At 44.6% G+C, this 13,046-nt stretch overlaps 1 protein-coding gene across 2 annotated transcripts; it reads left to right on the forward strand.

The window, feature by feature from the left end:
- The first annotated feature begins 476 nt into the window (after positions 1-476).
- Positions 477-5,599, forward strand: GPANK1 (G-patch domain and ankyrin repeats 1). 2 transcript variants are annotated; one of them, XM_054978155.1, is made up of 3 exons: positions 477-563; positions 2,296-2,939; positions 4,917-5,599. In XM_054978155.1, the coding sequence occupies exons 2-3, from the start codon at positions 2,353-2,355 to the stop codon at positions 5,377-5,379; spliced, it is 1,050 nt and encodes a 349-aa protein (XP_054834130.1). In that variant the 5' UTR covers positions 477-563; positions 2,296-2,352; the 3' UTR covers positions 5,380-5,599. The 2 variants fall into 2 exon arrangements, with proteins under 2 accessions (XP_054834130.1, XP_054834129.1); XM_054978154.1 differs by having other exon boundaries at positions 502-647.
- Positions 5,600-13,046: the final 7,447 nt, after the last annotated feature.

A 13,046-nucleotide genomic window follows, 5' to 3' on the forward strand; every position in this document is an offset into this window, starting at 1 on the left:
GACTCCCCGTTTCTACTGTTTCCGAAGGGTAGGAATAGCTAGTCAGATGCGCACGCGCAGAAGTCCTGTGTATCCTCGAAGAGGTTCCCCTCCCGTGTTTTCCCCCAATTCGAAATACGGATGAATCGTAAGCAGATCTTGAATTCATCCCCTCGTGGCAACTACAGGCACGTTTATTCTTTTCACTTACTCAAGAAATAGCCGTGCGACTAAATTACTGGAGGACTTTACAAAGCACCCAACCCCACCCGGCCATGGAAAGGTGTTACTGTTAGGCATGGATAGCGTCCTTCCGTGTAGCCTGGCAACGCTCCCAGCACATGCGTAGAAGAATCGTCTCCTGTGGCGTATCAAGGCCTTAGCGAGGAGGTCATGAAGAGAATAACAAGATATATAATCTAAACTTCCGGTTTAAAAAGAACGCCGCTCTTGGGTCCTGTTGGACCTAGTTTGACTCTATGGTTTGCGTAGGAAGACTGGAAGCCCCGTTCATTTTAAACCGGAAGTTATAATAAGGACTGCGAGCCTTCTTTTTATGACAGAAGCAACTTTGTTCGGAGCAGGTATGAGGCGGACTTCCCGATGTTCCTGGCTTAGGATTCTTCTTTCGTCGTCGGTCTGGACTTTTGGATACATGCTTCTCTTTGGTACTGTGGAATGTTTGGGTCCCCTTGGGGTTTCCTGTGTGGTCAAGGCTTTACCTGGCAATTGAAACCGCACTAAGCCAGAGACTGCGTGGGGTAGTGGTTAGAGTGTTGGGCTAGGGCTAGGAAGACGGTTCAGATCCCTGCTCCGGAAGAGCCGGCCCTCTCTCCCCCGCCTCGCTGCTAGGCTCCTCGGTGTTATTGTAAAGATGAAGCAGGGGTGCAGGGAAATCAAAACATAGTGTCCTGAGTTGCTTGGAGGAATGATGGATTCAAAAATTAGAGGCAGAGGGTGAACGCAGCCCCCTTGAGGCTTCCTATCCAAGGCTTTGAGTTTCCACCCCGCTTTCCTGTCTGCCTTATTCCTTCGCATCCACTCCCAGAGCGGTTTTTCTTTGACTGCTTCTATCTTGCTTCCACCTCTCCCAGTTTTACCTCTTCCCAAAATATTTCCTCTTCACTCTTGTCTTTCTTCCGTGTATGACCAGGAGCCAGGTTTTCTACCTCCAAACTATTAGCATGGTTATTCTGACCCCCACCCCCACCATGGATTGGGGTTACATGGCCTGCGTCCAACAGGTGTGTGCTTTGGAAACGTCCCCTTATTCCTCGGCATCGTTTTATTGTCCTTTTTATAGCATAACATCCTCCATGTTCTCCAGGGCGACTTGTTGGCCACTGTGTAAAAAAGGCTGCTGGACCACTGTCCTGATCCAGCAGGGCAGCTTTTATAACTTGGAGGCTGAGCTGTAAACTGATTTGGCTCTTGTTTCTGTCATGAACTTAGTATGTTAAGTCAGTCACACACTCTTAACCCTTTTATTTGCAATAATAATACTCCTTTATCAAGATTAGTGAGAAAATGTATGTAAAGCACTTTGTACAACAATCATAGGATTGTAGCCCAAAAGTACTGTATACTACTTTGTGGTTGGGGAATTAGCACCAACTCTCCCCCCCCCCCATCGATGGCTGAGAGCATTTTATACCTACCCAGGTGGCTCATGTGACACATAAGGTGGTATGGTTTTCTGAAGTTCAGCAACTTGCATTTCTCAGATTTTTAAAAAGCAAGTTTCTATCCCTTTTGGTTATGAAACTTGCAGATGTGCAGATACACCTGGTAAAGCATCAGAAGCCAAAATGGGAAAGCAGCAGATTTTAGGTGCTCAGAGAATTTTTTTTGTGCTCTGTGCAACACACTTAACCTCTTTCTACTAGTAGAATAAATTATATGCATATCTGGTTTGCATTGGCATTGTACAGAAGTGGGGTTCTTTTATGACAGAGTCATACATCTGTGTGCACCAAGAAAAAGGAGAAAGAGCAATGCAAATCTGTTCCACTGCCAATTCTGTTTTTGCCAGTCAAGGGGAATGGCATGACACTATGTGTGATCCTGAAACCACAACCACAGAGATATCAAATTCGGCGAGGTCACCTCGCTGGCCTCTGTGATTTCAACAAGCATTGTCTACAAGCTTTAACTCCTATCTCTGCAGCTGTAAGGGGCTAGACACTTTTTTTAATTGAAAGATTTTTAGGAAGCTGAATTCTGCATCCAGTACCACACTATTCTCCTTCAGAATCTTAACCTGTGCACAGTCCTGTTCATAGTAAACCTCTGGCTCTCTCTTTTTCCCCTTAACAGGCTGAGAAGCTCAAGGTTACATTTTCCACTTTATAGCCAGCTCTACTCTGCATTGCCATGAGCTGTGGCCCACAATTGATCGCTTTCACCCGTGCCCAGGATGAATCAGATCTATGGAAAGATGGGCATGTCCAGAAAAAAAACCACCCGGTCACCCCTATCAATGGCCAGGAGGAAAGGAATGCAGATGGCGAAACAGCCCACAGCTTCTATGAGAGCTTGTTCCTTTCAGGTGATCCTGGGAGAGCATCACGCAGGAAACGCAAGGTGCCTTCTGCACATCCACCAGCACAGGAGACTGCTCACACCCAGAACCAACCTGCACAGACAGACACCCGCAAAGGAAACCAGCTCTTGAAAGCTGCTCAGGATGGTAACCTCAAGGCCCTGCGGGCATTAGTGGAGAAGGAAAAGTGTGATGTGAACTATAGGGACAGTTATTATTGGACAGCCACAATGTGTGCGGCTTATGCTGGGCAGACGGAGGCTGTAAGGTATCTGCTGAGCTGCGGTGCTGCCTGGGTGGGGGTTTGTGAGCCACAAGGCCGAGACGCTGTGGATTTGGCAGAAGAAGCGGGGCACCAGGAAGTGGTGGAGGTCCTGCAGGAAAGTGGAAGGCCCCGTGTGAAGGAGGAGTCTTCCAGGTGAGTTTTCTTGTTTCTGCAAGGTTGGGCGATTCCCTTCTCAAAGGAGATAGAAAATAAAATCTTCAGGACAGAGTGATAATTGGAACTCCTAGTCTAACACACAAAACACTACAGCATGCTATCTTTTGCCAGTTGCGTTGCTGTATTCCATATATTGATTTATTTCTTTTATTTTACTTCATTTATACCACCCTTTTCCCCACTGTGGGACCCAAAGCAGCTTACTTTGTTCTCTCTTCCATTTTATCCTCACAACAACTCTTGTGAGGTAGATTAAGCTGAGAGTAGTTCCTGTGTGGTTTTTCTCAGTTTTATTTAGACATTTGTACCCCAGTTTTCTCCCCAGTGGAGACATGGTCCTTCTCTCTTCCGTATTATCCTCTCCGCTCTGTGAGGTAGGTTGAGTGAGTGGCCTGAGGTCACCCAGCCAGCTGCCATGGCAGAGCAGGGCTTCAAAACTGGGTCTCCCACGATAACCTCCACACCACACATTGAAATCAAGCGGGCTCAGAAGGGTGTAACTAGGATGGCCCTGTCAGATAACTGGGCTTTTAATATCCCCGACTAATAGTCCTCTCCAACTCTGCCTATATCCATCTCCTGAAGTGGGGTGTGTGGCGTGGGGTGGTTAACCATTATGGCCCCGCAGATATCTCGGCTTCAGATGTCCCTCAGTTGATGCTTTTGGGCCTGTCTCCCATCTTCCTCAGCCTTCTCTGTGAACTAGCTGTGTACTTTTTGTTCGTGCAAAAACTACCAACAACATCAGAAAAAAGGCAAGCTGCAGCCTGGCACCTTTCCACCAAACCTGGATTCTACATCCCAAGAGAGCCCTCACCCCTTGGATTGGGATATGTGTAGGACTCTGATTCCCGTGAGCATCTTTGGGAATTAAGCTTTGGTTGAAAAACTGGATAAAATTATAGACCCCCGTTATCCTGGCTCCTGAGCTAATCGCAAAAGCAACAAAATCAGACTGCCCCAAGACAAGGCAGAGACCTCTATATACGCAAGAGACTTCCCAGGCCTGCAGAAAAATACGGCTTTGTAGATTAACCAAAAGAAAAAAGATGCGAAGCCACCAAGAACTTCTGTCTAATGAGGATGGAAATTGCTTGAATGCCTTGGTCTGTTAAGGTCCGTATTGTCTTCTCAGACTGGCAGTAGCTCTCCTGGGCCTCAGGAAGAGGTCTCTCACCTCGTCTGCCGCCTGATCCTTGTAACTGGAGATGTCAGGGATTGAATCTGATCCCTGCTGCATGCTAAGCAGAGGCTTTGCCAATGAATAATAATAACAACAACAACATTTGATTTATATACCGCCCTTCAGGAAAACTTAATGCCCACTCCGAGCGGTTTGTTGTTATTATCCTCACAACAATCACCCTGTGAGGTGGGTGGGGCTGAGAGAGTTCCTAGAAGCTGTGACTGACCCAAGGACTCCCAGCTGGCTTCAAGTGGAGGAGTGGGGAATCAAACTCGGTTCTCCAGATTAGAGTCCCATGCTCTTAGCCACTACACCAAACACAATTGCAGGAGGCAGGGAGCATCAATTAAAAGGCAGGACATAGGAAGCTGGGCTGTTCAAGTCCCTGAGATATTGAGAATAGAACCCTGGAAGGGGAAATTTTGAGAATATGAGTAGGGTTTCCAGATCATTTCCCTTGCCATAATTGCTTGTGGTCCCCAGCTTGTAATAAATAAAGTTTTTCAATTATTTAGAGGATGTACTTTACTCCATTACTGCTTTATTGCCTTGCTGGATGAGTTTGTCTTTCTCTGTTGGTATCCAGCCGAGATGTTCTTGGGAAGCTCTTGAGGGAAATAGTCGTCCCCTGAGCTTTGTCCCTGGCTTCAGGGGTATAGTGATGCTGAACATGGAGGATTCTTTTAGCAATGCTGTTCACAAATGTAAACAACACCCCTTCACCCATGGCACACTTTTCCTTAATCAGTTTTCCCTCCTTTCTGCAGTTCAGAGACACTGCCCGAGAGAAAATACTGTGCTGTGTGCCAGGCTCACTACAGCGAGGACACAGTGGCCCTCCATGAGCGCTCCACAGCCCACCTTTTCAATCGGCGTGATCCCCTACCCCCGACGCGATACCACATCCCAGAGAACAATGTGGGCTTCCGTCTGATGGTCAAGGGTGGCTGGGACCAGGAAGCTGGCCTCGGACCGGAGGGCACTGGCCGCAAGTTCCCCATCCAGACAGTCCTCAAGCGAGATCAGAAGGGCCTGGGCTTCTGCAGCAACCTCAAGCCCAAGATTACCCACTTCAACGCCCATGACCGTACTGCTGTGGCGCAGCCTAAAGGTCAGCGGCCCAGGACGGAAAGGGCTGCTACAGTGGGGAAACGGGAGGCTCGGCACAGGGAGGCCAAAGCTCAGGCTTGGGAACGCAACCTCCGCACTTACATGAACCTTGACCTTTGAACTTGTGCTGGACAGCAAAGCTTCATGCCTCGGTTTGCCTCAGTTAGTGGCTCAGGATCGGACTGCAGGAGAGAGATCTGGGAGGGAAGGAAGCCAGGAACTGCTTCCCTTTGGTAGCCAGGGAGGAGAACTACAATGACAGTCTCCCGGTCTGCCTTTGAAGTAGGTTGGCCTTCTGTGTACAGTGGTAAAAGTGCATCAATAAATACTGTGTAAAAATTATGAGTCTTACAATTTTATGATAGTGCTTAAACATTTCTCCCTTGTCCAGGAAAACCATCTTGAGTCTTCCCCTCTCTCATACTTGCTGATAGTCAGCCTGATACTTCAGATATACCAGCTAAAAGGAAGCTGTCAGAATCCTAAGACAGGGCTCCCCAGTGTGGCACCTGTGGGCACCATGGCACCCTCCAAGTGTTTTTAGAAAGTAGGCCGGGTCAGGTGGACCTCTTGTCCAGCAAGGCTTCTGACTGGCCATAGGAAATCTGAATGGCTGTGCAGATTTTTAAAAAAACATTTAGGCAGCAGCTGCTACTACCATACAAGGGTCTTCACTGTGTGACTAAAGGTAAGCTGGATGCAAGAAAACCATTTTAAACAAGAGTCCAGTAGCACCTTTAAGACTAACCAACTTTATTGTAGCATAAGCTTTTGAGAATCACAGTTCTCTTCGTCAGATGCAGAACTGTGAGAACTGATTCTTGAAAGCTTATGCTACAATAAAGTTGATTAGTCTTAAAAGGTGCTACTGGACTCTTTGATTTTGCTACTACAGACTAACACGGCTAACTCCTCTGCATTTTAAACATGTCCTATTTAAAAGGCATCCTGTTAAACAGAACTTCTGCCTGAAATGTTGAAGAGTTACTATTACGGTTATTCATAACCTTACCTCTTGACATTATGTGTTGGCACTTAGAGCAGCCATTTTGTGCTTGGCATTGCCACCTGTGACAGGCATTTTTGGTTGCCTCCACAACGATGTCCAAAGGTGCTTGCAGGTTGTGGGGCCCTGTTTTAAGGTCTTCAGAGACAGCAGAGAGGCCCAAATCAGTGTTCAGGTGAAATGATTGCATTGTCTCTGCTGATGTGAAGGGGCAGCTCTCTATCTTGAAAATAATTAAAAATTATCTGCCACAATAAGCCAAATTCTGTGGCCTATGAAAAGTAAATTTGCTAATGTAGAAGATCTCACTGCAGCTTTATATTCTCACACCTTTGGCTCCTCAGGTTTCAACCCACATGGTTGGAGCCCTGAGGCCAAAAACGTGCTTTTAGAAACAATAACAGACGAGATTCTCAGATTTCTGCACACAGCAGCCTTGTTAGGGTCTGTAGAGTTACTGCCCAGCAACACTATCTCCTGGGCTGCTCAGGGAGCGTCAGTTCTGCTGGGGTTGAGAACTGGGAGGTGTGCCTTTGGCATAACTGCCTCCTGCATCCCTTGGAAAGTCCTTCCAGTGTAAAGGACTAAAACTATGTACAATGTCCTTGCACATTTCTGTATGTCGGCTTCTTTACAAGACCAGTTAAAACTTGCCTTTGTGAGCATAGGAGCTGCATTCGCACCAAGAAACTTACAGCTCCTCTGTACAACACTTTGTTACCATCGCCCACGCTGACAAGAGATTTACTCTTCTGGATTGCAGAACAGGTCGTGGCTCCTCCAAACCAGCTGATTAAAAAAACTAGGAGACTTTCTGGATATTCACTTTAAATACATTACAAACACCTGGGCTTAATGAGGAAATTGACTGGCTTCGTTTGTAACTTACTCAGGACTGAATTTGTATGTTTCACCATGTACAGTGATTTGTATGCGAGTATTATCTCTTCAGGCAGGCTCCGCAGTCTGGTTTCGTTTTCTCTCCGTCTGTTCCTTCCTTCTCCCACCTCCTATTCTGAGCTTGAAAATTGCTGACACATTGTAGCATTATCTGCTCTAGACTTTGCTTTCTATATTAGACACGGGATTACTTTGCACACTGACTGGCACAAGGACAGACGCTTGGAACGCAACTTTGGCTCAGGACAGGTCAGTATGTAATAAAACATTTTGGTATAATTTGCATTGTGTATAGGGGCATTGTATAGTATTTAATAGTCATGGAACTATACAATGATGATAGGCCCTTACAATATATTTTCACAGAATGCTAGTTCAGCACCACCTCTGTGGAGTGAGGCCACCCAAGCAGATGTTATATTGGGGGCTATAAATGAAAGTGCTACTATCTTTTGACCATATATAGTAATATTTTTGACAGCATTCTGGACTTGACTTACACCAATATGTTTATTTCTATTTTTGATTTTAGGTTACATATTTAAACTACCTGGCCTGAACCAGCAACATTTTTTATATTTATGAGCCATAATTTTTATGTGTGTGTGTAATAACAAATTAGACCGTTGAGGAAGGCCCAGGGGACCGAAACGTGTTTGGTCTCTGTATATGTGCAACCAATTTTTGATATGGTTCTTGTATATGTGCCAACAATTTCATGAATCTGTCCAGAAGAGTTAAGCCGTGTTAGTCTGTAGTAGCAAAATAGAAAAGATGGTTGTTGTGGATTTTCCGGGCTGTATCGCCGTGGTCTTGGCATTGTAGTTCCTGACGTTTTGCCAGCAGCTGTGGCTGGCATCTTCAGAGGTGTAGCACCAAAAGACAGAGATCTCTCAGTGTCACAGGGAGAGATCTACAATGCCATACAGCCCGGAAAATCCACAACAACCATCGTTCTCTGGCCATGAAAGCCTTTGACAAAATAGAAAAGAGTCCAGTAGCACCTTTAAGTCTAACCAACTTTACTGTAGCATAAGCTTTCGAGAATCACAGTTCTCTTTGTCAGATGCATGATTCTGACGAAGAGAACTGTGATTCTCAAAAGCTTATGCTTCAGTAAAGTTGGTTAGTCTTAAAAGGTGCTACTGGACTCTTCTATTTTTTCACGATTATGTAATTGATGTTAATAGGTCTCTAGGTTCTTAACTTTGTTCCATGGTTTTTAATCATTTATGCAGTGTGCAATGAATAATTATTTTATATTTTCTTGGGTGCTCCACCATATTGGTTCCTGAGAGGGAAGAATTGCTCAGTTCCTACTTTTCCTCAGCCTTCCCCTGCAAGGGAAATGATGCTTAATGTGGCTATAACAGAAGACATGAGGAAAGTTGTAGTATATAAACACCTAGTTTCTTTAAAGGAAACTAAATCCTCAGGCCCAGATGAATTGCATCCAAGGGTACTAAAAGAACTCGCAGATGTAATTTCTGAGACACTGTCCACCATTTTTGAGAATTCTTGGGAAACAAGTGAAGTGCCAGAAGACTGGAGGCAAGCAAATGTTGTCCCCCATCTTCAAGAAGGGGGGAAAGGAGGATCGGGGTAACTACCACCCCATTAGCTTGACATCTATACATGAAAAAGTTTTAAAACAAATTATTGTCAGTCCTTGAGCATTTAAAAAAGATGGTTGTGATTAATAAGAGTCAGCATGGGTTTCTTAAGAACAAATTGTCAGACTAACCTTATCTTTTTTTTTGAGAAAGTTACTACTTTGCTGGATCAGGAGAATGCTGTTCCAAATAATATTCTCGTTGCTAGTTAGTAAAATATGCTTTGGATCCTATTACTGTTAGGTGGATCTGTAACTGGTTGACAGATCACACCCCAAAAGTGCTTGTTAACAGTTTCTCATCTCTTGGAGAAGAGTTACAAGTGGAGTGCCTCAGGGATTGGTTCTGGGACCTGTAAATGATTTGGATGAAGGAACAGAGAGAATGTTTATTAAATTTGCAGATGATACTAAATTGGGAGGGGTAGCAAATACACTAGAAGACGGAGTCAGGATACAGGATGATCTTGACAGGCTGGAAAACTGGGCTAAAACAAATAAAATGAATTTCGACAGAGATAAATGCAAAGTTCTGCATTTACGTAGGAAAAATCAAGTACATAATTATAAGATGTGGTGATTTGTCCTGGCAGTAGTATGTGCAAAAAGGATCTAAGGGTTTTGGTAGACCAGACACTGATTATGAGTCACCAGTATGATGTGGTAGCTAAAAAGGCGGATGTGATTTTGGGCTGTATCAGCAGAAGTAGTGTCCAGATCTCTCAAAATCATATTATAACTCTACCCTGCTCTGGTTAGACCTCACCTAGAGTATTGTATTCAGTTTTGGGCACCACAATTTAAGAAGGATATAGACAAACTGGAATGTGTTCAGAGGAGGGCAACGAAGATGGTGAGGAGTCTGGAGACAAAGTCCTATGAGGAATGTTGAAAGAGCTTGGTATGTTTAGCCTGGAGAGGAGATGACTGAGAGGTGATATGATAATCATCTTCAAGTACTTGAAGGGCTGTTATATAGAGCATGGTGCAGAGTTGTTTTCCATTGCCCCAGAAGGGGGTTGAAATTAAATTTTTTCATCTAAACGTTAGGAAGAACTCTGACAGAGCAGTCCTTCAGTGAAACAGGCTTCCTCAGGAAGTAGTGGGCTCTCCTTTGAAGGTACTTAAGCAGAGGCTAGATGGCCATCTGACAGCAATGCTGATTCTGTGAACCTGGACAGATCAAGAGGGGGAGGGCAGAATGGGTTACATCAGCGCTTAGTTCTTGTGGCCTTTTCTTACATGCCCAGGGTAATGCCAATCACCACTTTGGGGTCAGGAAGCAATTTTCTCCAGGCCAGTTTGGCTAGGGATCCTAGAGGTTTTCTGCCATCTTCTGGACATGGAGCAGAGGTCACTGGGGGCTGTGGTGGGGGGAGGTAGTTGTGAATTTCCTGCACTGTGCAAGAGGTTGGGCTAGATGACGCTGAAGGTACCTTTCCAACTCTGTGATTCTATGGTGTAGGCAATACTCCAGGAATTTCTCTAATATCTGTGATTAATACCATAAATATTTCAGAAATTCTTAGAATATCTCTGATTTCTGTGATGTCATTTCCACCCACTGAAATGGAAGTGATGACACCGTATCATTCCAATTCCCCCCACCTCCTGCTTTTCTCTCCCACTGCTCCATGAAGCAGGGTGGGAGCGGGAGTGCAGGCAACCTAGTAACCTAACTTCAATACAGTGATATAATTATTTTAGACATGTTTGCACAAGCCATTTTGGGGATCTGAAGATCATGTTTTGCCCAGTACTGGATCTTTTAGTTTTTCTCCCATTTTCTGGTTTCTTGTACAATTCTGTGTATAATTCAAGGAGCTGGCTTTAAAATCCTAAACAACTTTGGCCACCATACTTAAAGAATCCCATCTCTTGCATCCCGTCACTGTTCCTCTGGTATTATATCAACTTCATTGGTCTGGGCCAAGCTTGAACAAAATCACATCTAGAAGTGTGCATTTTTAGTGGTTGCACCCCAACTTCCAGAGGCCCATCAAAGCAGCAGGGGCACTACCAGTGCCACCAGTTCATCCATTTGCAAAGAACAGAAGTCCACCAGCTCACAGGGAAAGAGGAGAACAATGCTAATGAGAAGCCCAGTGTTCAGGCAAGGCCCTAAGGTTATATCCCCTCCCTCTTGTCCTTGTGCAGGTGGAATCAATGCAGCTGAATTTTTAGTAGGTCTTTATGTGAAACAATGGCCTCCAAAATGGGAGAACTCACCTTATCATCATTGCTGTCCATTCAGAGCAAGGTGGAGCCTAATGGAGAGCTATTCTTCTGCCTGAACCTTGCCTTGGAACAACTGAGCCTGGAGCCACCATGCATAAGAAACAATGCCCGGCTCACAATTGCTGCTGGCCAAACTCTGATGGAATGGGTCTCTGGAACGGGTAGCTGCGAGATCGTGATCTTCCACAGTCAAGGCGAACCCCATTATTACACCTATGCAACCAAGTGGGAGCAATACCTCTCCCGCCTCTGCTCCAGACCCCAATTCCTGACTCTTGGTAACCTCCTCAAAACCCGTAGCAAGGTGCGCTTGTGGAGCTCATCCAACAAGTCTCTGTCCCTGGCTTGCTTTGACCAAGCCGTGAAATGTTTCTCTTTTTTTTTTGAAAAATTTTTTATTGGGTTAGAACATTGTTATTTTTACATTACAATCAATTTTCCCCTAATTTTTCGTTTCTAACCCCCTCCCTTTCCCCCCCTTTTGTTGACTTCCAACAGCTTTCCCACCCTCTGTCCCTTTTCCCTTACTTCTATTAAATTCCTCTATCTAAAACAGATATACATTCTCCATTATATTAAGCAGTACATCTTTAACTCCCTTACTTATTATACACCCAAACTATACGTCTTTAGATAAACAATTTATCCCATTTTCCAGTTTTGAATATTTCTATATAAACCTATATATCATAAACCATAAAAATTTCCCACATTTAAATCAAACAATTTGATTTGTTCTCTATGTATTACTCATTTCATCTTTTTATGGTAATTCTATATAACTCAATTTAACTTCTATACATTCAGTTTGGTGCATATAAATCTTGTCAAAGAAAGAAAATATTGTTAATTAGTCAATCCTCATGTTTAAACCTTATCATTAATTATTCTCTATCAGTTAATCTATACATATCTATATATATCTCAATCAATTAATCTAACTGCTTATAAATTCACATTTCTCTTCCTCCCCCGGTAAAGTCACCCCTCTCTTTTATACTTTTATTATACTTCAGTAGTTCTCAAACTGCCACAGTTTTCCTCCCACCTCCCATTTCTTCTCCAGATATTGTTTCAGCTTCTCCCAATCTGTGTTAAACTGCCCTGAGTCCAGATCTCTCAGTTTTCTTGTCATCTTGTCCATTTCAGCCATATACAGCAATTTGTAGATCCAATCTTCAATAGTTGGCACTTCTTGTACTTTCCATTTCTGCGCATACAAAAGTCTAGCTGCTGCAGTCATATAAAAAATCAACGTCCTATGACGTCACGACCAAGCCGTGAAATGTTTCTCGATGGAACCCAATGCTGTAAAACAAGATGCCCGAATGCTGGTGGAGTGCGACCAGCAGGTGGTGGAATTTGTCTCTGGCAACGGATCCTGCGAGATCTCCATCTTCCTCTTGGAAGACGTTCCCAAGTACGATATCCGAGAGCAGAGCTGGAATGTGTTCCTAGAACGTCTCCAAGCAGGGATTGTGCCATTGAACCTGGAGAACATAAAGATGGTGAGGGACAGGATACGGAGCTGGAAGAAAGAGATAAGTTGCTGTTTCAATGTAGCCTTGTTAACCTTTGTCAAGGAACCCAGATGCATCCGGGAGAATGCCAAAATGGTGGTTGTGGCCAGTGAGGAAACAATTAAACTGATCTCTGGGAAAGGAGAGAATCAGATAACAGTGATTAGCTCTGAGAATGGAATCCAGTACCAGGTATCCACACGGGGGTGGTGGGAGCTGATGGCCAGGTGGGCGGTAGGGGATCCTACACTCTGAGCAGGTGGTTGGCAACCCTACCCACATGCAATGTTCTTGAGATATATTTTTCCTCCCACTTCTCCGCAGCATCGTGTGCACCCCTGCATCTCCCCAATTCTCCCATGCATTCCTCTGATCTTTTTCAAACCTGCTTTGCTGTGAAGTTTTGGGAAAGGTTACTGTGAAGCCTGTATGGCTGCCATTTGGGTTATGAAAGTTTGGATTGCCCCTGCCTGCCTTCATGGCAGTCATTTTCTCTCCCATAGTCCTGTGG

This window comes from Eublepharis macularius, chromosome 4 (genome assembly GCF_028583425.1).
Source record: "Eublepharis macularius isolate TG4126 chromosome 4, MPM_Emac_v1.0, whole genome shotgun sequence".
NCBI classification, from domain to species: Eukaryota; Metazoa; Chordata; class Lepidosauria; order Squamata; family Eublepharidae; genus Eublepharis; species Eublepharis macularius.